General features: G+C 53.3%; 1 protein-coding gene across 1 annotated transcript; it reads left to right on the top strand.

Annotated features, from left to right (window-relative positions):
- On the top strand, positions 1-23,192 carry tenm2a (teneurin transmembrane protein 2a; the record flags this gene model as incomplete). Its single annotated transcript, XM_062476900.1, is given in 36 exon segments — positions 1-79; positions 634-819; positions 1,709-1,732; positions 4,260-4,406; positions 4,925-5,135; positions 5,346-5,465; positions 5,818-6,079; positions 6,486-6,701; positions 6,703-6,754; positions 8,191-8,334; positions 9,304-9,553; positions 10,399-10,419; positions 10,627-10,810; positions 10,812-10,857; positions 12,747-12,784; positions 12,786-12,902; positions 13,312-13,320; positions 13,322-13,414; positions 13,540-13,680; positions 13,682-13,714; positions 13,868-13,948; positions 13,951-14,061; positions 14,063-14,164; positions 14,166-14,216; positions 14,218-14,409; positions 14,411-14,538; positions 15,810-15,985; positions 17,646-17,881; positions 18,061-18,357; positions 18,627-19,184; positions 19,449-19,718; positions 19,862-20,272; positions 20,408-20,518; positions 20,747-21,014; positions 21,197-21,327; positions 21,613-23,192. Coding segments are annotated over 36 exon segments (6,234 nt in total), but the record flags the coding sequence as incomplete, so codon positions are not given.
- Between the last annotated feature and the right edge of the window lie 358 nt (positions 23,193-23,550).

Raw genomic sequence — 23,550 nt, 5'->3', positions numbered from 1 at the left:
CACGGCCACGGGGCCTTCATCCCCGACACCGGCCTCTGCAGCTGCGACCCCAACTGGATGGGCCACGACTGCTCCATGGGTGGGTGAACCCTCCTCTTAGGACTTCCAGGACTTCTACAACCTAGTACACGGATTCTTCAAGCTCTAACTCTGACCTAGTACTGGAATCTCTAACTCTGACCCTAGTACTGATACTCTAACTCTGACCCTAGTACTAGAATCTCTAACTCTGACCCTAGTACTAGAATCTCTAACTCTGACCCTAGTACTAGAATCTCTAACTCTGACCCTAGTATTGGATCTCTAACTCTGACCCTAGTACTAGAATCTCTAACTCTGACCCTTAGTACTAGAACTCTAACTCTGACCCTAGTACTAGAATCTCTAACTCTAAACCTAGTGCTAGAATTTCTAGCCCTGACCCTAGAACTAGAACCTCTAACCTTGATCCTAGTTCTGTTAAACGCTAACCCTACCCTAGCACTAGAACCTCCAACACTAGTACTAGCAGGTTCAAGTGACTTCTCCGGTCATATGAACTATAAACACAGAACAGAGTGACATTCATCAAACGACAATGTCGGTCCTGGTGTCCCACTAGCGGGTGTGTAACGGCGCTCCTCTCTCCTGCAGAGGTGTGTTCTGTGGACTGTGGCACCCACGGAGTGTGCATGGCGGGGGCATGCCGCTGTGAGGAGGGCTGGACCGGCGTGGGGTGCGACCAGCGGGTGTGTAACGCTGTGTGCATCAAACATGGAACCTGCAAGGACGGCAAATGCCAGTGTCACCAGGGCTGGAACGGAGAGCACTGCACCATCGGTGAGTGTGTGTGTGTGTGTGTGTGCGTGTGTGTGTGTGTGGAGGAGAGAGGGGCGGAGACAAGAGGGTGAGAGAGATTGACAGCTAAGCTCGTTCGAGTGCTGAGTCCTTCTTTCGAAGCAACTCCCCCGTAAACAAAACAGAGTTTTTGGCTTCCTTAGGTTAGGCAATGAAAGCGTCTGTGTGTGTGTGTGTGCGTGCTGTGGCGCGCGTCTGTCTATGTTTTTCCCATTGTCAATCCATCACTGTCTCTCTAAAGTTGACGTCGCTGTCAGTTGAAGTTGGATGAACGCTAGCTCTTCTGACTTACCCTGAGTGCTTAGAGACAGGAAGCCTCACATCCATGTAACCGTTCATGCTTCTATCTCGTAGACACGCGCGCACACACACGCACACACACACTTAGACAAGGCGGGGCGAGGAAAAGCTGTTAGTGATCTCTGAATTTCCCCAGTAAAAAGTAGGGCAGCTTTGACATGTAGGCTCTCGCCCAGATGAAACACTTGTCACCCCTCAGCTGGCTGCGAAACACATGAGGGTGCCGATAGACAGCGGCAGTCATGCCTTATCTCCCCGCACCTCTGCTCATCTTCGCTCTGCGTGCGCCTGCATGCTAAAAGCCTTCTTTTCTTTCTTTCTTTCTCTCTCTTTCTTTCTTTCTCTCTCTCTCTCTCTCTCTCTCCTCCTCTCTCTCTCCTCTCTCTCTCTCTCTCTCTCTCCTCTCTCTCTCTCTCTCTCTCTCTCTCTCTCTGTCTCTCTCTCTCTCTCTGTCTCTCTCGTCTCTCTGTCTGTCTGTCTCTCTCTCTCTGTCTCAACTCTCTCTCTCTGTCTCTCTCTCTATTTCATAACGTCACCCCCTTACCCTCCTGCACGTTTTCTCTCACTGCAGACTTTGGCGACGTGCTTGATAAAGGTACCGTAATCAGCCCGCTTAGCTGCTTGCTAGTCTGTAGCCCGTGGTTGTTAGCTAGTTAGCTAGCTGTAGCTGTGTTTGTGGGCCCAGGCTGCCTAGGCTAGCTAGCTTGGCTCAGTAGAATGATGTGCTCTGTGTTTTAGAGTGGTTTGGGGACGAGGGTGGTGGTGGTGTTGTCATTGAGGGACCTATTGTCGGGTGTGTGTGCGTGTGCGTGTGTGTTTGTGTGTAACTTCATTTTACCATGAGGCTAATCCTTACGTTGGGGAACTAGGATGTTACGCGCACACACGCGCGCACACACACACACACACACACACTGTGTCTCGCAGGTTTTAAACGAAGATCCGCTGCCTTTGGGATGCAGGTCATGTATAGTATTCATACAGCTGCTTGCAGGCAGGGAGGATGATGGGTGCTGCGAAAACTCCCAAGGTAATTGGTGAATTTCATGAGCCAGTGACGCATGGCATAACGTGGGGTAGAATGTACAACATAAACTGTTTACTGGGTGGGTGTGTGTGTGTGTGTTTATGTGCGCGTGTGTGAAAGAGAGCGACCGAGCGAGAGAGAGAGAAAGAGAGAGAGAGCGAGCGAGCGAGCAGATCAATGTAGAGACACAGCCACCCCACTCTCGGTTCCTCTGGTGACCACACAAAGGTCCACAGACAGGAAGGGTGGGATTCCGCCCGTTCTGACTGACTTCCTGTGTCTGTCAGCGCCACTCTGGAGAGCTGACTCCATCTCCAGCCATGCTGCTACTCTCACTGCACACTCACCGCTGTCAGTCACGCAGCACACCTGGTGCCTGGTCTCTCTCTTCTCTTCTGCTCCTCCTCCTCTCCTGTTCGGTTCCCTCGTCTCCTCTCGTCGCCTCTCCTCATTATTCCTCTCGCCTCTCCTCCTCCATCCTCCCCTCCTCTCAGCCTTTAAAGGTAATTGAGTAGCTTTCATCCTTTTACGCAGGGGAGCCGGCCGGTCTTGAGGGCAGAGGAGGGAGAGGGAGGGTAAATCTCGTCGATAAAGAAGAGCAGCGAGAGAAAAGGGGGAGGGAGGGAGGTGTGGAGACGGAGAGAGGTTTATGTGGAGCGGTACATTGTGGTGTTATCTGCTCCATCCACAAGGGGTGTTTTCGGAGTTATGACTCTAACCTTTTCGGTGTGACCTTTAAGAGGAGCCATGCTGGATGAGGAGGGAAGGAGCCCCTTTATACGACCTTCAACTCTTTCACTTTCTCCTTCCCTAACTTTAGATTTTTGCTTCTCGCCCTCTTCCTTTATCTCGCTAAGCCTCTCCCTCTCACACACACACACGCAGACGCACGCATGCAGACGCTGTGTGTGTGTGTGTGTGTGTGTGTGTGCTGACCCATAACCTGAAGCAATTTCTCCACCCTTTCCAGGGGATTTCATCAGAGACCAGCAACATTACTGGAGAGGCTGGCCTAATAGTTTCTGAAATCCCACTTTATTCTAGTTAGTATGAGCAGAATCGACTGGCCCCTGGCATTAAGGGAGAGGACAGAGGGCCCCCCCCCCCCTCCCTGCCTTCCTAGCCAGCTAGCCCAGGCGATCAATGGCATCTATGGATCCTGCCGTCCAGACGCTTCATAACTATTTGGCTGCTTGAAATGGCAACTCCATTAAACAGGCAATCACTGCTAACTGGCTTTCTCTGCCGGGTTCAATGCTGGTTGTGTGTGTGTGTGTTGGGGGGGGGAGGGGGGGGGGGTACGTGGGTGACCATCAGGCAGATGCTGGTAATGTACCGTGATAAGGGCTCCCCAGGCACACTGACACACATTAATTAGAGATGTAAACGTCTGATTTGATTCCTCTGATTGCGTAAAGAGAGTGTTTGGAGGGTTTCAGCCTGTCTGGGCGGCGTAGCGAGAGAGTGTTCAAGAACGTGATCCCCCCCCCCCCCCTCACCCCCCCACCCCCCCCCCACCCCCCCACTGTCTCTCCTGTGGGAAAACGGGGGCTGGTCTTGGTTAGGGGAGCGCAGCTGCTGTTTAAAAACTGTCATCTTGCCTTAAGACACGTTTCACCAGCGTTTGAAGGGAGTAATAAATGTCAGATGTGTTGGTGCGATGTGGCTGCTCTGGAGGAGAGTGAATGGTGAAGTGGGTCGGAGGTGGCTTGTGTTGTCTGACACCTGGCACCCCCTCCTCTCTCACCTCCTGCTGCGGAACTGGAGCTGAGGACAATGTCACATCTCAGGGTACAACACTATTGTGTGAGTGTGTGTGTGTGTCTGTGTGTGTGTGTGTGTCTGCCCAAAACCGCATGCCTCAAGTGACTTGGTACACACACACACACACTGTGCCAGACAGTTGCCAGACAGAATGCAGGGGTGTTGAGTGATCAGTACTCTGAAGGATACAGTACCGGTGCTGTATTGTTTGAGATGCCAACAGCCAGGCTTTAGTGGGATTTCTGCTTATTTACACCTGTGTGGTCCGTAATCTCTCCCCTCCTCCTCCTCTCTTCTCTCTTCTCACCCCCCCTCCTCCTCCTCTCCTCAGATGGTTGTCCTAACCTGTGTAATGGGAACGGTCAGTGTACCATGGGTCAACAGAGTTGGCACTGCGAGTGCCAAACCGGTTGGCGGGGCCCAGGCTGCAGCGTAGCCATGGAAACATCCTGCGCCGACAACAAGGACAACGAAGGAGGTGTGTGTGTTTTGGTTTATCGTGGGGTGTGATGGGGTGGAAGGGAAGTTGAATGATGGAGGGAAGTTATTGAAAACGCTTTCCATCCTTTGTTTCTCTCCCTACCTCTCCATTACTCTCCCTTTCTCTTTCTCCATCATCCTGCATCCCCCATCCCTCCATCTCCCCCCATCCCTCCATCTCTCTCTCCTATCCCTCCATCTCCCCCATCCCTCCATCTCCCCCCATCCCTCCATCCCCCCCATCCCTCCATCTCTCTCTCCTATCCCTCCACCCCCACCCATCCCTCCTTCTCCCCCCCATCCCTCCATCCCCCCATCCCTCCATCTCTCTCTCCTATCCCTCCACCCCCACCCATCCCTCCTTCTCCCCCCCATCCCTCCATCTCCCCCCCATCCCTCCATCTCTCCCCCTATCCCTCCCTCCACCCCCACCCATCCCTCCATCTCCCCCCCCATCCCTCAATCTCCCCCCCCCCATCCACCCCCCTCACCTCCATATCTCCCTCTCTCTCCCAGACGGTCTGACAGACTGTATGGACCCAGACTGCTGCATCCAGAGCCCGTGTCAGAACAGCCCTCTGTGCCGGGGCTCCCAGGACCCCCTCCAGATGATCCAGCAGAACCCGCTGGCCCAGCCCCGGGTCCGCTCCTTCTACGACCGCGTCCGGATGCTGGTGGGGCGCGACAGCACCCACATCATCCCCGGGGAAAACCCCTTCAACTCCAGGTCAGCGCACTCCCACACTCACACACACAAATCCTTTGGAGACAAGTCGGACGAAACTCACTTGTTCAATAATGGGAGGAAGTGGAAGGATAATACAGGACTGATGCACTGAGCAATCTATTAAAGACTGTCTGACTAATGTACTAACCCTCTCTCTCTCTCTCTCTCTCGGTCTCTTTCTGTTTTCTCTCTCTCCCCCTCCTCCTCCAGTCTGGTCTCTCTCATCAGAGGGCAGGTGTTGACCACAGATGGCACTCCTCTGGTGGGGGTTAATGTGTCCTTTGTGAACTACCCCCACTACGGATACACACTCACACGCCAGGACGGCACGTACGTACACACACTCACAGCACACACACATACTCACAGCACACACACAGCACACGCTCGCACGCCACACGTCATCGTGTTGTAGGTTTGTTTTCGAACATTGAGTTTTATCTGTCATTCAATTAGTGGATGCTTTTATCCAAATGGATCTTTCATTACAAATAGTGCTTTTAGAAAGTACAGCACCAAATCAAGGGCTGTATTTTTGCCCGACACAGTGAAACGATATCATCTCAACTCTGGTATTACATAATGTATCTGATGATAACCAGGATACATCTGTCTAATGTAGGGCTGATTCCCAGTCCTAAGTCCATCTGTCTATGTCCTGCTCCTCCCTCCCCTCCCATAGGTTCGACCTGGTAGCCAATGGCGGTGCGTCTCTGACCCTGCGCTTCGAGCGCGCTCCCTTCCTTAGCCAGGAGCGCACGGTGTGGTTGCCGTGGAGCCAGTTCTACGCCATGGACACGCTGGTTCTGAAGACGGAGGAGAACACCATCCCAGGCTGCGACCTCAGCGGCTTCCTGAGACCCGACCCCCTGGTGGTGCCCTCCCCTCTCTCCTCCTTCTTCAGCTCCAAGCCTGGGGAGAAGCCCATCATACCTGAGACACAGGTAGGCCTGGCTGGCTGACTGCTTCAATGGCTAGCTGGCTGTCTGGATGACTGTATCTATGCCCTGGCAAGCTGGCTGGCTGGCTGGTTATATGAATGCCGGGTTAGCTGGTTATGTGTATGCCTGGCTGGCTGGCTGGTTATATCTATGCCTGGCTGGCTGGTTAAATGTGTGCCTGGCTGTCTGGCTGCTTGATTATGCCTGGCTATCTAGCTGGTTACATGTATCCCTGGCTATCTGGCTGGTTATATATGCATGCCTGTCTAACTGTCTGGCTGGTTATGTATAATTCTGGCTAGCTGGCTGGCTGGTTATATACATGCCTATACGAAGGGTACATCTGGCTCATCGCTGTCATCTCTCTCATTCCCTCTCCTCCTCCTCTCTCCTTCTCTCTCCTCTCCAGGTTCTCCATGAGCAGATCGAGATCCCAGGCACCAGTCTGAGGCTGTGCCACCTGAGCTCCAGGGCCCAGGGCTACCGCGCCCTGCTCAAGGTGACCATGACCCCGCCCGTGGTGTCCCTGGGGCTGCTCAAGGTGCACCTGATGGTGGCCGTGGAGGGCCAGCTGCTCCAGAAGTGGTTCCACGCCTCGCCCAACCTGGCCTACACCTACATCTGGGGACAAGACGGACGCCTACGGACAGAGGGTCTACGGTCTCTCTCAGGCTGTCGGTGAGTGTGCGTTTGTCAAATGTGTGGTGCGCGTTGGAAGGGTAGGTAAGCAACCCAAATACTCTTTGGTTTGGGATCTTAAGCAAGGGAAATGATGCACCTCCACATTTCACCAGCTCAGTGACGGTTCAACGTTTTCTCTGCGTTGTCTACTTTTCATCAGCGCCGCTCATGCGCCAGCCAGTCAGCCAGCGGAGGGCTATTAGCCGTCAGGGCTGGTTAGCGTAGGCGCTAAGCGGCTAGCAGAGCGAGCAGGAATGGCCCACGCTGCTCCCCCGGCTCCCTGTCACACAGTCTCCCAGCTGCTGTCAGACCCTCCACTCTCCTGCTGTGTGTCTGGAGGAAACGGGCCGAGCGAGGAAGTGGATTAAATATGTGGAATATATTTGTATTGACGTTCCTGGTGCCGGCTGTAGTCTACAGCGACACAGGTGTTGTCATACTCGACACATTTGGAGTGGAGGAAGTGTTAGATATTTTCATTTTCCAAAGTACACCAGACTGGAGCTGAGTGTAATTTGTGGAGCAAGGCCTGTCCAAGCTAACTCTGGCAGTGCTAGCTGGGCTGGAAAGATGCTAACTACAGCACCCTGTTACTTATAATGTGTGTGCATGCTCCCAGCAGTCTTCTTTTAATCATATTAACTTCAGATCAACGTATAGGCCTACATGCATGCACTGGTAGCCACTGCACATCTAACCTCCAACATGTATGCTTATGCTAATTACGACAACACGCCAATGCACTGGCGTGATGAAGCCACACTGGTCTCGCTAGGGTCGTTGGATACCATGGGAGCAAGGGCGTCTTTCTGAGTGGGCGACCTAACATGCCGGCTGTCCAATTAGCAGGGTATTAACTGATTAAACGCCAGAAGGAAGTGTTGGTCGAGTGTTAGCACGGCGATGGCCACAGGTGCTAACTAGCATCTGTGGCCCTCTTCTGAGCATGAGAGAGAAGTCGAGGAACTGTACGGCTCCATCTGTTGCTGTTCCTACTTGGACACTGCTGGTGGGGGAGGTCTGACCACTGATTTTGCGTCATTTTGAACATGTCTGTCCACGCGTCCTGCCGAGGTGTCTTCAGAGACCTCACGCTTTTTCTCTCCTGTTTTCCGCATCCGTCCCTCCATCTCTTCACCCGTCCCTCGATCCGTCCGTCCCTTTATCCCTCCATCCCTCCCTCCGTCCCTCAACTCTCCATCCATATGCCCTTCTCTCCATCCCTCCCTCCGCCCCTCATCTCTCCATCCATCTGCCCTTCTCTCCATCCCTCCCTCCGCCCCTCATCTCTCCATCCATCCCTCAACTCTCCATCCATCTGCCCTTCTCTCCATCCCTCCCTCTGCCCCTCATCTCTCCATCCATCCCTCATCTCTCCATCCATCTGCCCTTCTCTCCATTCCTCACCCCCCCCCCCCCCCCCGTGTCTGCAGTGTCGTTGGGGTATGAATACGAGTCGTGTGCCAGCCTGATCCTGTGGGAGAAGAGGACAGCCGTTCTGCAGGGCTTTGAGCTGGACCCCTCCAACCTGGGGGGCTGGTCCCTGGACAAACACCACATCCTCAACACGCGCAGTGGTGAGTAGTACACACACACACAGACACACATCCTATACACACGCATGCATCCACACGCCCATGTCCAAACACACATACATGCAGACACACACACGCACAGGCACGCAGACGCACATGCGCGCACGCACGCACGTGTACACCCTCATATACATTCTGTTCGCACAATGTACTCTCACACATCTACCACCATGGTGAAAAAAACTCTGGGTACTCTGGCTTACACGCACACACACACACCCCCCTCCCCCCCCCACAGAACCACAGATAAATTCACACTTCAAAAGTCAACACACTGTCAGGTTGCCTGTATAAGTCCTTAATTCCCCAGTGGCTTCCCTGGTGTCTGCGTGCTGTCTTAGAGGCTGGCTAGGAGGGAAAACATTGACGCTCAACTGCTGTGACAATCAATGCAGTAACGAGCCTGTGGACACACTGTGTCTCCCTCTAATTGGACGAGAACACAGACCTTTAAGCATGCCAGTAAACAGGTCTAGTCTGATTGTCTGTTTTCTGCACATAACTTAACGAATGCAGACGCGCGGATGCAGACACACAAACACACACACACACACCATTTCTCTCCACAGAGCCAATATAGCGATTTCAAAGAGTCAAGAGTCAAAAGGGATTTGCTATGATGGTCACCACGTCTGAGGATGACAAGGCCTCAACAGCAATTACCACTACTGCTACACACACACATATACACACATACACACATATACACACAGTCGATTATACTTGGCAGGAACTGAGCACTTTAACACTTTTGTATATTCTCACTATCTCTCTCTCTCATCTCTCTCTCTCATCTCTCTCCTCTCCTCTCTCTTTTCTATCTCTCTCTCTCTCTCTCTCTCTCTCTCTCTCTCTCTCTCTCTCTCTCTCTCTCTCTCTCTCTCTCTCTCTCTCTCTCTCTTTCATCTCTCTCTCTCTCCCTCCTCCTCTGTCTCCGCTCTCTCTCTCCAGGTATCCTCCATAAGGGCAGTGGGGAGAACATCTTTGTGTCGGAGCAGCCCCCGGTCATCAGCAGCGTTATGGGAAATGGGCGGCGTCGCAGCATATCCTGTCCCAGCTGCAACGGTCTCGCCGACGGCAACAAGCTCCTAGCGCCCGTCGCCCTGGCTACCGGCATCGACGGCAGCCTCTATGTTGGCGACCTGAACTTTGTGCGGCGGGTGTACCCGTCCATGAATACCACGGGCATACTGGAACTGAGGTAGGGAGAACGAGGGCAGGGTGGGACGAGGGAGAGAGAGGGGGAGAGGAAGCCAAGGAGAGGGGTGCGGTGAAAGGGCATGAATGGAGGGGGGGGAGGTATTGGAGAGGAGGAGGAGGAAGGTAGAGAGAGAAAGAAGGACAAAAACTGAGGGCTTGGTTGAGGAGAGGGGGAAGAGGGAGAAGTAAGAAGTGGAGAGGAGAGGAGAGGAGAGGTGAGGTGAGGAGAGGAGGTGAGGAGAGGAGAGGAGGAGAGGAGAGGAGAGGTGAGGAGAGGTGAGGAGAGGATAGGAGGTGAGGAGAGGAGAGGAGGAGAGGAGAGGTGAGGAGAGCAGAGCAGAGCAGAGGAGAGGAGAGGAGAGGAGAGGAGAGGAGGTGAGGAGAGGAGAGGAGAGGAGAGGAGAGGAGAGGAGAGCAGAGGAGAGGAGAGGAGAGCAGAGCAGAGGAGAGGAGGAGAGCAGAGCAGAGCAGAGCAGAGCAGAGGAGAGGAGAGGAGAGGAGGGGGGGGAGTAAGAACAGGGCACCTCTCTGCAGCATGTAGAACACTCTGGATGAGATCCTCAGAGAGCAGCATGAAAGCAGGCAAAGCTCCAAGGAGGGAAAGAAATGGAGATAGAATCACCCAGTGCACCAGATAACCATCTCTCCTGGGGGTTTTTACCGTATTTAAGCTTTCTGTTCACACTATGTTCTGTTCACTGCTCCCCTCTCCATACTGAGCTCGAATTAACATTTGCTCTGTTGTCACACTCTCTCTTTCTCTCACTCTCTCTATCTCTCGCTATATCTCTCTCTATATCTATCTCCCTCCATCTCTCTCCATCTCTCTCGCGCTAATCGTTGAAGGAACAAGGATTTCAGGCACAGGTGAGAAGTCTCCTTCTCCTAGTTGATCTACATTTCCAAGTCTGAATGTAAACATGAACGTTGTAACACATGTAGCAAATAAGAGGTCTTGACAGACACGGGAGGTCATTTACATCAGCTCATTTACATGTGTCCTTAGTTAAGTCTACCGTTTACAAGCTGTTGGTGTTAACCCTTTCCTTTCCCCCCGACCCCCCTCTCCCTTAGCAACAACCCCACCCACAAGTACTTCCTGGCGGTTGACCCGGTGACAGGGGCGTTGTTCATCTCCGACACCAACTCGCGGCGTATTTACCGCGTGCGTTCGCTGACGGCCGCTCGTCTGTTGTCGGACAACGCAGAGGTGGTCGCCGGGACGGGCGAGCAGTGCCTGCCCTTCGACGAGCGCTGTGGGGGACGGGGGCAAGGCCACCGAGGCCACCCTCATGAGCCCCAAAGGTGAGATGTAACATGGGAAATGTAGTCGGTTGACGTGGGCTACGATGGTAGTGAATATTAGTAGCCCAGTACACCAGATAGATACAAGTATCAGATGGATGGAAAATACCAGATAGATACAAGTATACCAGATAAACACATAGCCGATTACTGATAGATGAAACCCCTCAGAATGTTCCAGAAGACTGTAGACGTAAATACATCAGTGAAACACTGCGGTGGCTGTCTTCCTTCATAATGATAGTTTTATGAATCTGTTGTCTGATGTTTTATTCCAACTAAATCAGAACAGTACCAGAAGCAGGTTATAAACCAGATTAGAGCACAAGTTGCTTTTATTAATGGAGTCATTTTCATGGCGAAGTGCAGTCTGGATAAAAGAATAGGAACAATATGACACCAAACTGTCAGAGATGGCACATTTCCTGTGTGTGTGAGTGTGTGCGTGTCTCTGCGTGTGTGAGTGTGTGCGTGTCTCTGCGTGTGTGTACGTGTGTCTCTGCGTGTGTGAGTGAGTGTGTGCGTGTCTCTGCGTGTGTGTACGTGTGTCTGTGCGTGTGTTATTGTGTGCGTGTCTGTGCTGTGGTGTGAGTGTGTCTGTGCGTGTGTGAGTGTGTGTCTGTGCGTGTGTGAGTGTGTCTGTGCGTGTGTGAGTGTGTCTGTGCGTTGTGTGAGTGTGTCTGTGCGTGTGTGAGTGTGTCTGTGCGTGTGTACGTGTGTCTGTGCTGTGTGTGAGTGTGTCTGTGCGTGTGTGAGTGTGTCTGTGCGCGTGTGAGTGTGTCTGTGCGCGTGTGAGTGTGTCTGTGCGTGTGTGAGTGTGTCTGTGCTTGTGTGAGTGTGTCTGTGCATGTGTAGTGTCTGTGTGAGTGTGTCTGTGCGCGTGTGTGAGTGTGTCTGTGCGCGTGTGAGTGTGTCTGTGCGTGTGTGAGTGTGTCTGTGCGTTGTGTGAGTGTGTCTGTGCATGTGTACGTGTGTGAGTGTGTCTGTGCGTGTGTGACGTCAGAGGTTCTAGTTCCCTTTCCCCTGTCAGACAGAAGCACAGCCAGCCAGCCAGCTCTCATCAGACTGCCCTCTCCCTGCCCTCATCCTCTCTACTGACACATTCTCTCCCCTGCCCCTCTCTCTCCCCCCCTTCTCTCTCTCTCTCTCTCTCTCTCCCTGCCCCCCCCTCTCTCTCTGTCTCTCTCCCCGCCCCTCTCTCTCCTCCACTCCCCCCCCCTCTCTCATCCCTCCCTCTACCTCTCCCTGCCTTTGTATTCCTCTCCCTCTCTTCTCAATCTTATTTTTAGGGCCTGGTTATAGTTGCCTAAATAAAGCTTCTTTCTGTCTGCTCTTGGTGAGATTGTCACGGCTGACATGTCACAGACGCTGATGGGTGCTAGAGAGGAGAGAGAGGGGAGGGAGAGAGAAAGAGAAATGGAGTAAAATGAATAAAGAAAGACAGATGTCAGTGAGGAAGGGAACCAGATAAGGAGACACTGAGGGAAATAAACTAGGACAGTCTGGGGTTGCAACACATCAGTGGAGCTGCTGGGGTTGAACGAAATCCACCCTGTATGAAGCCCTGAAGGTGTAACACTGTCGGACTCCTGTCTGCCTGTCTGGGGGTCTCATGTCTGTCTGCCTGTCTGTCTGTTTATTTACCTGTCTGTCTGCCTATCTGTCTGCTGTCTATCTGTCTGTGTACCTGTCTGTCTGTCTACCTGTCTGTCTCCTGTCTGTCTGTCTGTGTACCTGTCTGTCTGTCTGTCTGTCTACCTGTCTGTCTCCTGTCTGTCCTGTCTGTCTGTCTGTCTGTGTACCTGTCTGTCTGTCTACCTGTCTGTTCGCCGGGTCTAACTCCCTGTCTGTCTAACTGTCTGTCTCTCCCTGTTTGTTTTGCCTCTCAGGTATTGCTGTGGATAAAAACGGGCTGATGTACTTTGTTGGATGCCACCATGATCCGCAAGGTGGACCAGAACGGCATCATCTCCACCCTGCTAGGCGCCAACGACCTCACCGCCGTCAGACCACTCAGCTGTGACGCCAGCATGGACGTCAGCCAGGTAGGGAAGAGGGATGGGCGGAGGGAGGGAGGGAGGGAGGGAGGGAGGGAGGGAGGGAGGGAGGGAGGGAGGGAGGGAGAGAGAGAGAGAGAGAGAGAGAGAGAGAGAGAGAGAGAGAGAGAGAGAGAGAGGAGAGAGAGAGAGAGGAGAGAGAGAGAGGAGAGACAGAGAGAGAGAGGAGAGAGAGAGAGAGAGAGAGAGAGAGAGGAGAGAGAGAGAGAGAGAGAGAGAGAGGAGAGAGGAAAGAAGGGAGGGAGGTAGGCATGGTTAGAAGGAGCAATGCAAGGTTTGTATGATGGGGGGATGGAGAGAAGTAGAGAGGGATGAAGGGAGGAAAGAAAGGGAGGGAGGGAGGATGGAGGGAAGGGAGGGAGGAACAGCTGTGACCGGAAACTTATGTGTCCCTCAGGTTCGCCTGGGAATGGCCAACAGACCTGGCAGTCAATCCCATGGACAACTCTCTCTACGTGCTGGAGAACAACGTCATCCTGCGCATCACTGAGAACCACCAGGTCTGAACACTCCCCTCTGCCCTCCGAGAATGGGCATAGAAATCAAACAAACCCAAAGCCACATTCCTGCTGAAATTTCCCCCGATGGGGATCGGTTTTTATTTGAACTGCTGGGTGTTCCTCAGGTGAGCATCATCGCGGGGCGGCCCATGCACTGCCAGGTGCCGGGTATAGACTACAGCCTCAGCAAGCTGGCGATCCACGCCGCTCTGGAGAGCGCCACAGCCATCGCCCTATCACACACCGGCATCCTGTACATCGCCGAGGACAGACGAGAAAAAGATCAACCGTGTCAGACAGGTAGACATACAGGACTGTATGTACCTCAGATGTCAACAAACTAGCCTGTCAGGATAATGGTGACAGATATTATTATCCTAATGTGTGTTGTGGTCTCCTAATGTGTGGTATTAACGAATCTCTTTCCGATGTCCGTTCTGTTTGTCCCCTCAGGTGAGCACCAATGGGGAGGTCTCCCCTGCTGGGGGGCGGCCGCCTCCGACTTGCGACTGCAAGAACGACGGTCAACTGCATACTGTTTCTACGGCGACGACGGCTACGCCCCGGACGCGGGCCTCAACTCGCCCGCCTCGCTCGCCGTGTCGCGCCCGACGGCACGCTGTTCGTCGGCCGACCTCAACAACATCCCGCATCCGGGCCGTGCGGGCCAACCGGCCCGTGCCCTCGCTGTCGGGCACGGTCGCCAGCCCGTCGGGGGGCGGGGCCCCGTACGAGGTGGCGTCGCCGCGGGGAACAGGAGCTGTACGTGTTCAGCGGCGAGGGGCTCCACCTGCAGACGGTTGAGCCTGGTGACGGGCGAGCCGCTCTACAACTTCACGTACGGCGCGGACGGCGAGCTGGCCTCGGTGGCGGACAGCTGGCAACAACACGGTGCGCGTGAGGAGGGAGGGCCAGGGGGGGGGGCCGGCGGCGGCCTGCTGAGGCTGCTGCTGCTGCCGGAGAACCAGGTGGTGAGCCTGGGGCTGACCCGCCGGGGGGGGCTCGGGGGGTCTGAAGAGCGTGACGGCCCAGGGCCAGGAGAGGTGGCGCTGCTGGCCCTACGCTGGGAACTCGGGCCTGCTGGCCACCAAGGCCGACGAGACGGGCTGGACCACCTTCTACCAGTGAGTGTGTTTGTGTGTGGGTGGGTGTGTGCGTGCGTGCGACTGTGTGTGTAGGCCGTGGCTGTTTGTGTTAGTGTGTGTGTGTGTGTGTGTGTGTGTATGTGTGTCGGTCTGGGTGTGTCTGTGAGAGTGATTGTGCACACAGGCTGAGACTGTCTGTGTATGTATTTGTGTAGATGCATTCACCACGGTGCATGTGTGGCTGTGTGTGTGTGTGTGTGTTCATGCGCACACGGATGGATCTACCAATCCATCCGTGTGAACATGAGACAACGTGGAATGTAAAATGCATGAGGTTCTAATGCTGTGGTTCCCAACCCTGGGATACAACACAAAGAATATGTTGGCAAACCAAAATCTTTTTTAGAAAATAAATATAAAATGCCAAGATGAATAACCTGTTCTCCAGAAAGGCGATGATTGTCAGCGAGGGAGCTTTAAAAGCATTTTTTAGGAGAGATATCTTGCTAAGTCTACGAACCTGCACACCATTGTTGAGACAGAAAGATAAAATCCTCATGCTGTGCACTAATCTATGGCTAGTCCTGGCTATTCTGCCTCTGGCTCCACAATAACATACATGACATATCCTAAATGTGGTCTAATCGGAACGTTTACTTGCAACAAAATATTTCAAATTATGATGATCAAAAACAATATCTTTTAGCACGAAATTGTCTGTGTTTTGTATGGCTGGGCTCCCTTGAGGTTTACGATTTCAAAATGGGGTCACAAGCCAAAAAGGACTGGGAACCACTGTCCTAATCTCACATGAGCTCCCCCTCTCTCGCTCGTTTTGTCTGCCCAACGAAGATATCTTTAAAGTCAAAGTCTCTCGCCCTTCTCTCCACGGCCGATATACACGGCCCACAGTCTCCCCCTGGTGTTAGCTTCTGGGACTGCAGCCTGCTCCTGAGCACAGCCGAGTCTCTGTTGTGAGATCAGAGATCTGACAGACAGGCCCTCTGAGACCGTCTGTGTTCGGTATTCCCTCTGAGGGAGCTTCTCTTTCCATAACATTCTGTCAGAGTGTTTGATACAGAATCAAAGTCCAGTGCAGAACCGTAAAAGTGTTCTGATCTCACTTCCTCTCCACTTAAAAGACTTGGGGAAATGTGGAATATTTACTGGGTGTGTGTGTGTCTTGTTCAGTCCTTGTGTGTGTCTGTGTGTGTGTGTGTTGCTCAGTCCCTGTGTGTGTGTGTGTGTGTGTGTGCTGTCTATGTGTCCAGGTGTGCACCAACCCTCTCTCTGCCTGTCTCCACGTGCAGGTACGACAGCGAGGGCCGCCTGACCAACGTGACCTACCCCACGGGCATGGTGACCAGCCTGCACCGCGAGATCGAGCGCTCCATCAACATCGACATCGAGAGCTCCAGCAGGGACGATGACGTCACCGTCATCACCAACCTGTCGTCCGTGGAGGCCTCCTACAGCGTGGTGCAAGGTGGGGTCCCTCGCACACACACGCGCGCGCACGCGCTCGCGGACACAAACACATGCCGTGTGCACCCGCAGGAGCACACACACACGCGTTCATGCACGCACATATACAGATATGCGCACACACACACCATCCATAAGCACACTCACTACATGCACACACACACACAAAGTACACACACACACCAATCTTGGTATGTGGAGAAATAGATATTCTTCATATCTACTCAAAAGGGTAGTCTTAGATCAGCTTATAGAATATATTTTATTATAAATAATTTAATAATATTAATATTCCGTCTGAAAATAAAGAACCCCAAGGCGCTCTCTCTCTCTCTCTCTCTCTCTCTCTCTCTCTCTCTCTCTCTCTCTCTCTCTCTCTCTCTCTCTCTCTCTCTCTCTCTCTCTCTCTCTCTCTCTCTCTCTCTCTCTCTCTCTCTCTCTCCTTCTTCAGAGTGAGATTACCAGTGTGTATTCTTTAAACCCCCAGTGATCCCTGCTCCATGCTTTTACGTGATGAACATCATTTCAATGAAATTCATTACCTGTCGGAACAGTATATTCTCTTCATTATACCCCAGTGCATACACACACACCACACACACACCACACACACACAAACACACACACACACAGCTCCCATGATCCCTCAGCTTATTCTAGTTTAGAAGGCAGAAAGTGAAGGAATGATTGGCTTCCCTTCCCTTGACCCCACCAATGAGGTGATAGATGAATGAATCCTGCAGGCGGAGCATCACAGAGTGGCTCACTTACAGATTTATATTGAGGCAAGCATCCTCGCAAGCTGCAGTCCTTCCAGCTTCCTCTCTCTGTGTGGGGTGTGCGTTTCAGCACAAAGTTCTGCTGACGTGGGCTGGACTGGAAAACACGCCATCTCTCTCTCTCTCTCTCTCTCTCTCTCTCTCTCTCTCTCTCTCTCTCTCTCTCTCTCTCTCTCTCTCTCTCTCTCTCTCTCTTTCTCTCTCTCTCTCTCTCTCTCTCTCTCTCTCTATCTCTCTCTCTCTCTCTCTCTCTCTCACACATACACACTGTCTCTGTCTTTCGGTCGCTTTCTTTGTCTTCTCCTCTCTCTGTCTCTGTCCCTCTCTTGTTTTCTTCCTCCCTCCCTTCTCCCCGTCTGTCGTTCTGTCCGTCTCTCCCCTGTCTCTCTCCTTTCTCTCTCTGAGCGAGAGATGGAGACATCACTTTGTCTGTTGGAAGTGTTGTTAAAACACTGCCTGGAGGTTTGGAACAAATGGGTTTTATGGATTACTGCCGTTTATGGTGGAGGATCAAAGCCAGCAGGCGTCAGATCCCTCAGCACACACCAACACCCCCCCCCCCCTCCCCCCCGCGCGCGCGCCTTTTGTAAATGAAATAAAAGCCTCTTCCTTTGCATTTGGCAGATATTTTGAAGTGGGGGAAAAACATCTTTATCTTATCTTGATTCTCATTGTTGCAGTCTCTCTCTCTCTCTCTCTCTCTCTCTCTCTCTCTCTCTCTCTCTCTCTCTCTCTCTCTGTCTCACTGCGTGTCATAAATTGCCTCTCAGAAATTCAGTGACCAAACAGGAAACCGGATATTTCCAAAAAAACGGACGGTGCCTCGCCGGCTTCCCTCGCATTTAACCCGAAAACCTGACGCCCCTCTGTCTCCCCCTACAGACCAGGTGAGGAACAGCTACCAGCTGTGTAACAACGGGACCCTGAGGGTGATGTACGCCAACGGCATGGGCATCAGCTTCCACACGGAGCCTCACATCCTGGCCGGCTCAGTCAGCCCCACCATCGGGCGCCGCAACATCACCCTGCCCACCGACAATGGCCTCAACTCCATCGAGTGGCGGCTCCGCAAGGAGCAGACCAAGGGCAAGGTCACCGTCTTCGGCAGGAAGCTGAGGGTGGGTTGAAATGGCATCGCTTCCTGCCCCGTGCTCCCGTGAGAGGAGGGGGGAAGTCGTCCGGTGTGAGCTGTCTGCATGTCTCGAGAACGTATGGGATGTGAGTGACGACAATGCTCTCTCCCCTCTCCGTCACCTTCCACCCTTCCCCTCCCTCCTCCCCGGTCTCCGCCCCTCAGGCCCACGGACGCAACCTCCTCTCCATCGACTTCGACCGCAACACGCGCACGGAGAAGATCTACGACGACCACCGCAAGTTCACGCTGCGCATCATGTACGACGTCCAGGGTCGGCCCGCCATGTGGTTGCCTAGCAGCAGCCTGGCGGTGGTCAACGTGTCGTACTCGTCCACGGGTCAACTGGTGGGGCTCCAGAGGGGCAGCATGAGCGAGCGCACCGAGTTTGACCCGCAGGGCCGCATCCTGTCGCGCTCCTTCGTGGACGGCAAGGTGTGGAGCTACAGCTACCTGGACAAGGTGAGGGACGAGCTGGGATTGGTGGGGAGATTTGCCTCGTCGAAGCTGCGGCGACCGTTGCTGTCACGTGATCAAACCGATATTTCATGTGAAAGTAGTTGTGGCTCATTTAGGATTTGTCCTCCTCTCTCTCTTTTTCTCTCTTGTTTTGTCTCTCTCTCTCTTCCTACCTCTTCCTCTCTCGCTCTCTATTTTCCTCTCTCTCTGTTCCTCTCTCTTTCTGTCTCTCTCTCTCTCCTCTCTCCTCCTGTGTCTCCCCCTTTCTGTAGTCCATGGTACTGCTCCTGCAGTCCCAGAGGCAGTACATCTTCGAGTTTGACGCGTCGGGCCGCGTCACGGCCGTCACCATGCCCAGCGTGGCGCGCCACACCATGTTCACCCACGTGTCCCTGGGCTACATCCGCAACACCTACAACCCCCCCGAGAGCAACGCGTCGGTCATCCACGACTTCAGCGAGGACGGCCGTCCCCAGGCCGTCCACTACCTGGGCACGGGCCGCCGGGTGCTCTACAAGTACGGCAAGCTGGCCAAGCTGGCGGAGATCCTGTACGACAGCACGGCCGTCACGTTCGGCTACGACGAGACGGCGGGCGTGCTGAAGATGGTCAACCTGCAGAGCGGGGGCTTCTCCTGCACCATCCGCTACCGGAAGATGGGCCCGCTCGTCGACAAGCAGATCTACCGCTTCAACGAAGAGGGCATGGTCAACGCCCGGTTCGACTACACCTACCACGATAACAGCTTCCGCATCGCCAGCATGAAACCGGTGATCAGCGAGACGCCCCTTCCTGTCGACCTTTACCGCTACGACGAGATCTCTGGCAAGGTACCTAGCACGTCACGCCGCACACGAGAAACGTGCGTTTTTCGTATTTTGTTTGTATTCCATGGAACTGATTCCAGTCGATTCAAATTCAAACTAAAAGGTTTTACAGAAACTTGAACCTGGCATCGCTCACACAAAGTGGCTCCTTCAAATAGGTTGCAGTTATAATCCTTTTCAAGGTGGTTATATAAGATGAAATGGAACAGGATTAGTATGTTTGGTGTCAGTTGCACCACGCTAAAGGCGTGTCTGGTCCCGTCCCAGGTGGAGCACTTTGGCAAGTTCGGGGTCATCTACTACGACATCAATCAGATCATCACCACGGCGGTCATGACGCTGAGTAAGCACTTTGACACCCACGGCCGCATCAAGGAGGTCCAGTACGAGATCTTCCGCTCGCTCATGTACTGGATGACGGTGCAGTACGACAGCATGGGCCGCGTGGTGAAGAGGGAGCTGAAGATCGGCCCGTACGCCAACACCACGCAGTACCGCTACGAGTACGACGGGGACGGCCAGCTCAGCGGGGTCAAGGTCAGAGGCCCGGGGAACTCCGTGTTTGTTTGTTTGGGATAGCGTTGAAATCCATCGTTTTCAACTGTTTGCGTCGCTGTTCGGTTGGCGTGCGATTGTTGTTTACATGGCGGCCCATGTTAACAGCCTTTATGAACCTCTAGGTCAACGATTGGTCGACCTGGCGCTACAGTTACGACCTCAACGGCAACCTCCACCTGCTCAACCCCGGCAGCAGCGCCCGGCTCATGCCGCTGCGCTACGACCTGAGGGACCGCATCACCCGCCTGGGCGACGTCCAGTACCGCCTGGACGAGGACGGCTTCCTGAGCCAGCGAGGGCCCGACGTGTTCGACTACAACTCCAAAGGCCAGCTGCTCCGGGCCTACAGCCGTCTGCCCGGAGGCTGGAGCGTCCAGTACCGCTACGACGGGCTGGGCCGCAGGGTGTCCACCCGGAACAGCCTGGGGCAGCACCTGCAGTTCTTCTACGCCAACCTGAACCACCCGGCCAGGGTCACTCACATCTTCAACCACTCCAGCTCCGACATCGCTTCACTCTACTACGACCTGCAGGTGAGGATTGGCAGTTCCCTGGTTGGATGAAGGGATGGGTAGACAGATGGGTGGACAGATGGATGGGTTAGGGTTAGGGGTATTGTAGTTTGAGTGGTTTGTAGTTCTGCCTGACTCTTGGCTCCTGTTCCTCAGGGTCACCTGTTTGCTATGGAGGTGAGCAGTGGAGAGGAGTACTACATCGCTTCTGACAACACAGGCACACCGCTGGCCGTCTTCAGCAGCAACGGGCAGATGATCAAGCAGGTAACCGTCACACCTTGCAAGGCCTGTTTCATCCATGTGCGCTTCCAGGGTCGGGGGTTCAGCTCACACATTTGAGTGCAGACTCAGTTCTAACCGTGTCTGAGAAAAACAGACACACCTCATGTCACGCAGATTATTGACCGTAAAGATCTCAAAGCCTTTGTTGAAGAAAAAACAAAAAACAACCCCCAAAAACACGTAACGGGACTTCCTGGTTCGTGTGTTCAGGTGCAGTACACAGCCTATGGGGAGGTCTACCTGGACTCTAACCCGGAGTTCCAGCTGGTGGTGGGCTTCCACGGCGGCCTGTACGACCCACTCACCAAGCTGGTCCACTTCACCCAGCGGGACTACGACGTGCTGGCAGGCCGCTGGACCTCGCCCGACTACGCCATCTGGCCCAAGATCGGCAAGGACCCGGCGCCTTTCAACCTGTACATGTTCAAGAACAACAACCCGCTCAGCGACATGCTGGATGTGAAAAATTATGTGACAGGTACTGCCATTAAATTCAACCATCCGAGTCAAATACGCAAAGGACAATGTGTTGTAAAATGGAGATTAGGTTTCCACGTAAAGGTCAAACCAAATGGTTTGTTGTGTAGAACGCGTTGATGTTCCCTGATCGTAACATGTTTACGGCGCTTGTGAACATCTGCTCGGGTTCCTGTGCTGCAGATGTGAAGAGCTGGCTGGTGATGTTCGGTTTCCAGCTCAGCAACATCATCCCAGGCTTCCCCCGCCACTCTCTCTACTTCGTAGACCCGCCGTATGAACTGCAGGCCAGCCAGGATTGTGAGAACGGACAGGTCAGTCTGGTACTATAGCACCGCAGATCACTTTAAGCCAGGGCTCCTCGATTCATGCATAAGAGCTGCTCTTAGACTTTAAAAATAGGTTCAAGCTGCTCAACATGTTGAGGAAAGGTTCGAAAGTATAAAAGTCAACCTATTTTTTTTATCTCCTAACCCATACCTCTCCTGTCCCTAATCACCCCCTGACTCCAACCTAACCCCACCATTATTTCCCCTAACCCTCCCTCATCCTACCCCCTAACCCCCCTAACCCCCTGACCCTAACCCTTGCCCCTGCAGCTGATCACAGGGGTGCAGCAGGCCGCCGAGCGCCACAACCAGGCCTTCATGGCGCTGGAGGGACGCCTGCTCAACAAGGAGCGCCGGGGCAGCAGGGACAAGCTGGGCCACTGGTTCGGCACCAGCACCCCCATCATCGGCCGGGGCATGATGCTGGCCCTGAAGGAGGGCCGCGTGGTGGCCGGCGTGTCGGCCATGGCCAGCGAGGACAGCCGCAAGGTGGCCCTGGTCCTCAACAGTGCCCTCTACCTGGACGGCACGCACTACACGCAGGACGGGAGGGACTGTCACTTCTTCGTCAAGGTGGGCGCCGCCGACGGCGACCTGCTGGCGCTGGGCCTGACCAACGGGCGCAAGGCGCTGGAGGGCGGCATCAACGTGACGGTGAGCGGGCGCTCCCGGAGGGGCGCCACGGTGGAGTTTGCGGTGCCGTCGCTGGCGCTCACGGTGCGCTACGGCCTCGCCCCGGACGTGGCGGACGAGGAGAAGGTGCGCCTGCTGGAGCTGGCGAGGCAGAGGGCGCTGGCGGGCGCCTGGGCCCGGGAACAGCAGCGGGCGCGGGACGGCAAGGAGGGCGGCCGGCTGTGGACGGAGGGGGAGAAGCAACAGCTGTTGACCACGGGGAGGGTCCAGAGCTACGACGGCTACTACGTCCTGCCTGTGGAGCAGTACCCCGAACTGGCCGACAGCAGCTCCAACATCCAGTTCCTGAGACAGAACGAGATGGGCAAGAGGTAACAGCCCTGCTGGACTTAGTATGTGGGACTGGCACTCCACATCGGCTTCTTTCCTTGTCTCCTTCCCGTCGCTTCTCCCCTACTCCTCTTTCTCCCTCTGCCCTCCCTGATTCCTCAAGCCTCTCTCTTCTCCCTGATGTCGCAGAGAACACACCAACAAACGGGGTTACTCACTGAACACTGCAGGGACTTTTGAAAAGAAGAACTTATCAGAGACAAGTCTTTATCGTTCATTTAACTGCCACAGGCAAAAAAGCAAGTGTTTATTTGAGCGTTTCTTTGTAGAAAACAGACTTTGAAGAAATGGAAAAGAAGCACTGACCAACTTTGAAGAGGTAAATTGTTGCTTAATGAATAAGAAGATTCCCCTTTTTAAAAAAGATATTGATATTTTCACCCATATTTTTTGGGTCCCATTGTGGGTGTGCGATGACAGACTGAACCAGGGCAGAGTTGTGTTGTCCTGGCTTCTCCCCTGGGGCCTGTCTCCCAAATGAACTGGAGGCAAAAGGGACCAATAAGGAGGCAGAGCCACCAGAGTATATCCCATCACAACACTGGATCAAAGGAGAACATCAACGACGACAAGCACTGGAAACGTCAGTTGTGAAATGCTGTAAACGTCGAGTCATCTCACTGTCTCAGGCCTCCCATTCTCCACCACAGAAACGTCCTTGGCTCCAGCAGTATATATTAACTATCAACACTAAACTAACGGCATCCTTAAATATGTTAAAGGTTATCGACTTAGATAAAACACTTTCTTAAAAAAAAAACACAAAGTGGAAAAATCAATGGCTATATCACACTCGGTTGTTTTTATTTGAAAAGGAGGAGAGGAAATATACTACTAAATATGTGTCAGACTACAGTTCAGGGTGTCGCCTATACTCTAGATGCAGTAGTTTTGTACGTTTCAGTCGCAGTAGAATCGTGAGACTTTCACAAAGGCACTTCTGTACAGAACGACCAACAAAACACCCACACCAAGTCCGGAAAACATGCGCAACTAGTTTCAAAAACTATTTATTTTTGACTTTATTCTTTATTAATTTATTTATTATTGTTAGTACTATATGACAATCATGAAGGAGTCACCAGTTTTATTAAAGAAACCAAGCATTAACTGCTTAATTTATTTTCTTTTGTAAAATATGTAATAAATGTTCATTAGGGTTTTGTTTTTTTATTGATTTAAATT

This window comes from Osmerus eperlanus, chromosome 13 (genome assembly GCF_963692335.1).
Source record: "Osmerus eperlanus chromosome 13, fOsmEpe2.1, whole genome shotgun sequence".
Taxonomy (NCBI): domain Eukaryota; kingdom Metazoa; phylum Chordata; class Actinopteri; order Osmeriformes; family Osmeridae; genus Osmerus; species Osmerus eperlanus.
The sequence above is the reverse complement of the archived record's forward strand: the minus strand, read 5'-3'. Positions and strand labels throughout refer to the sequence as shown.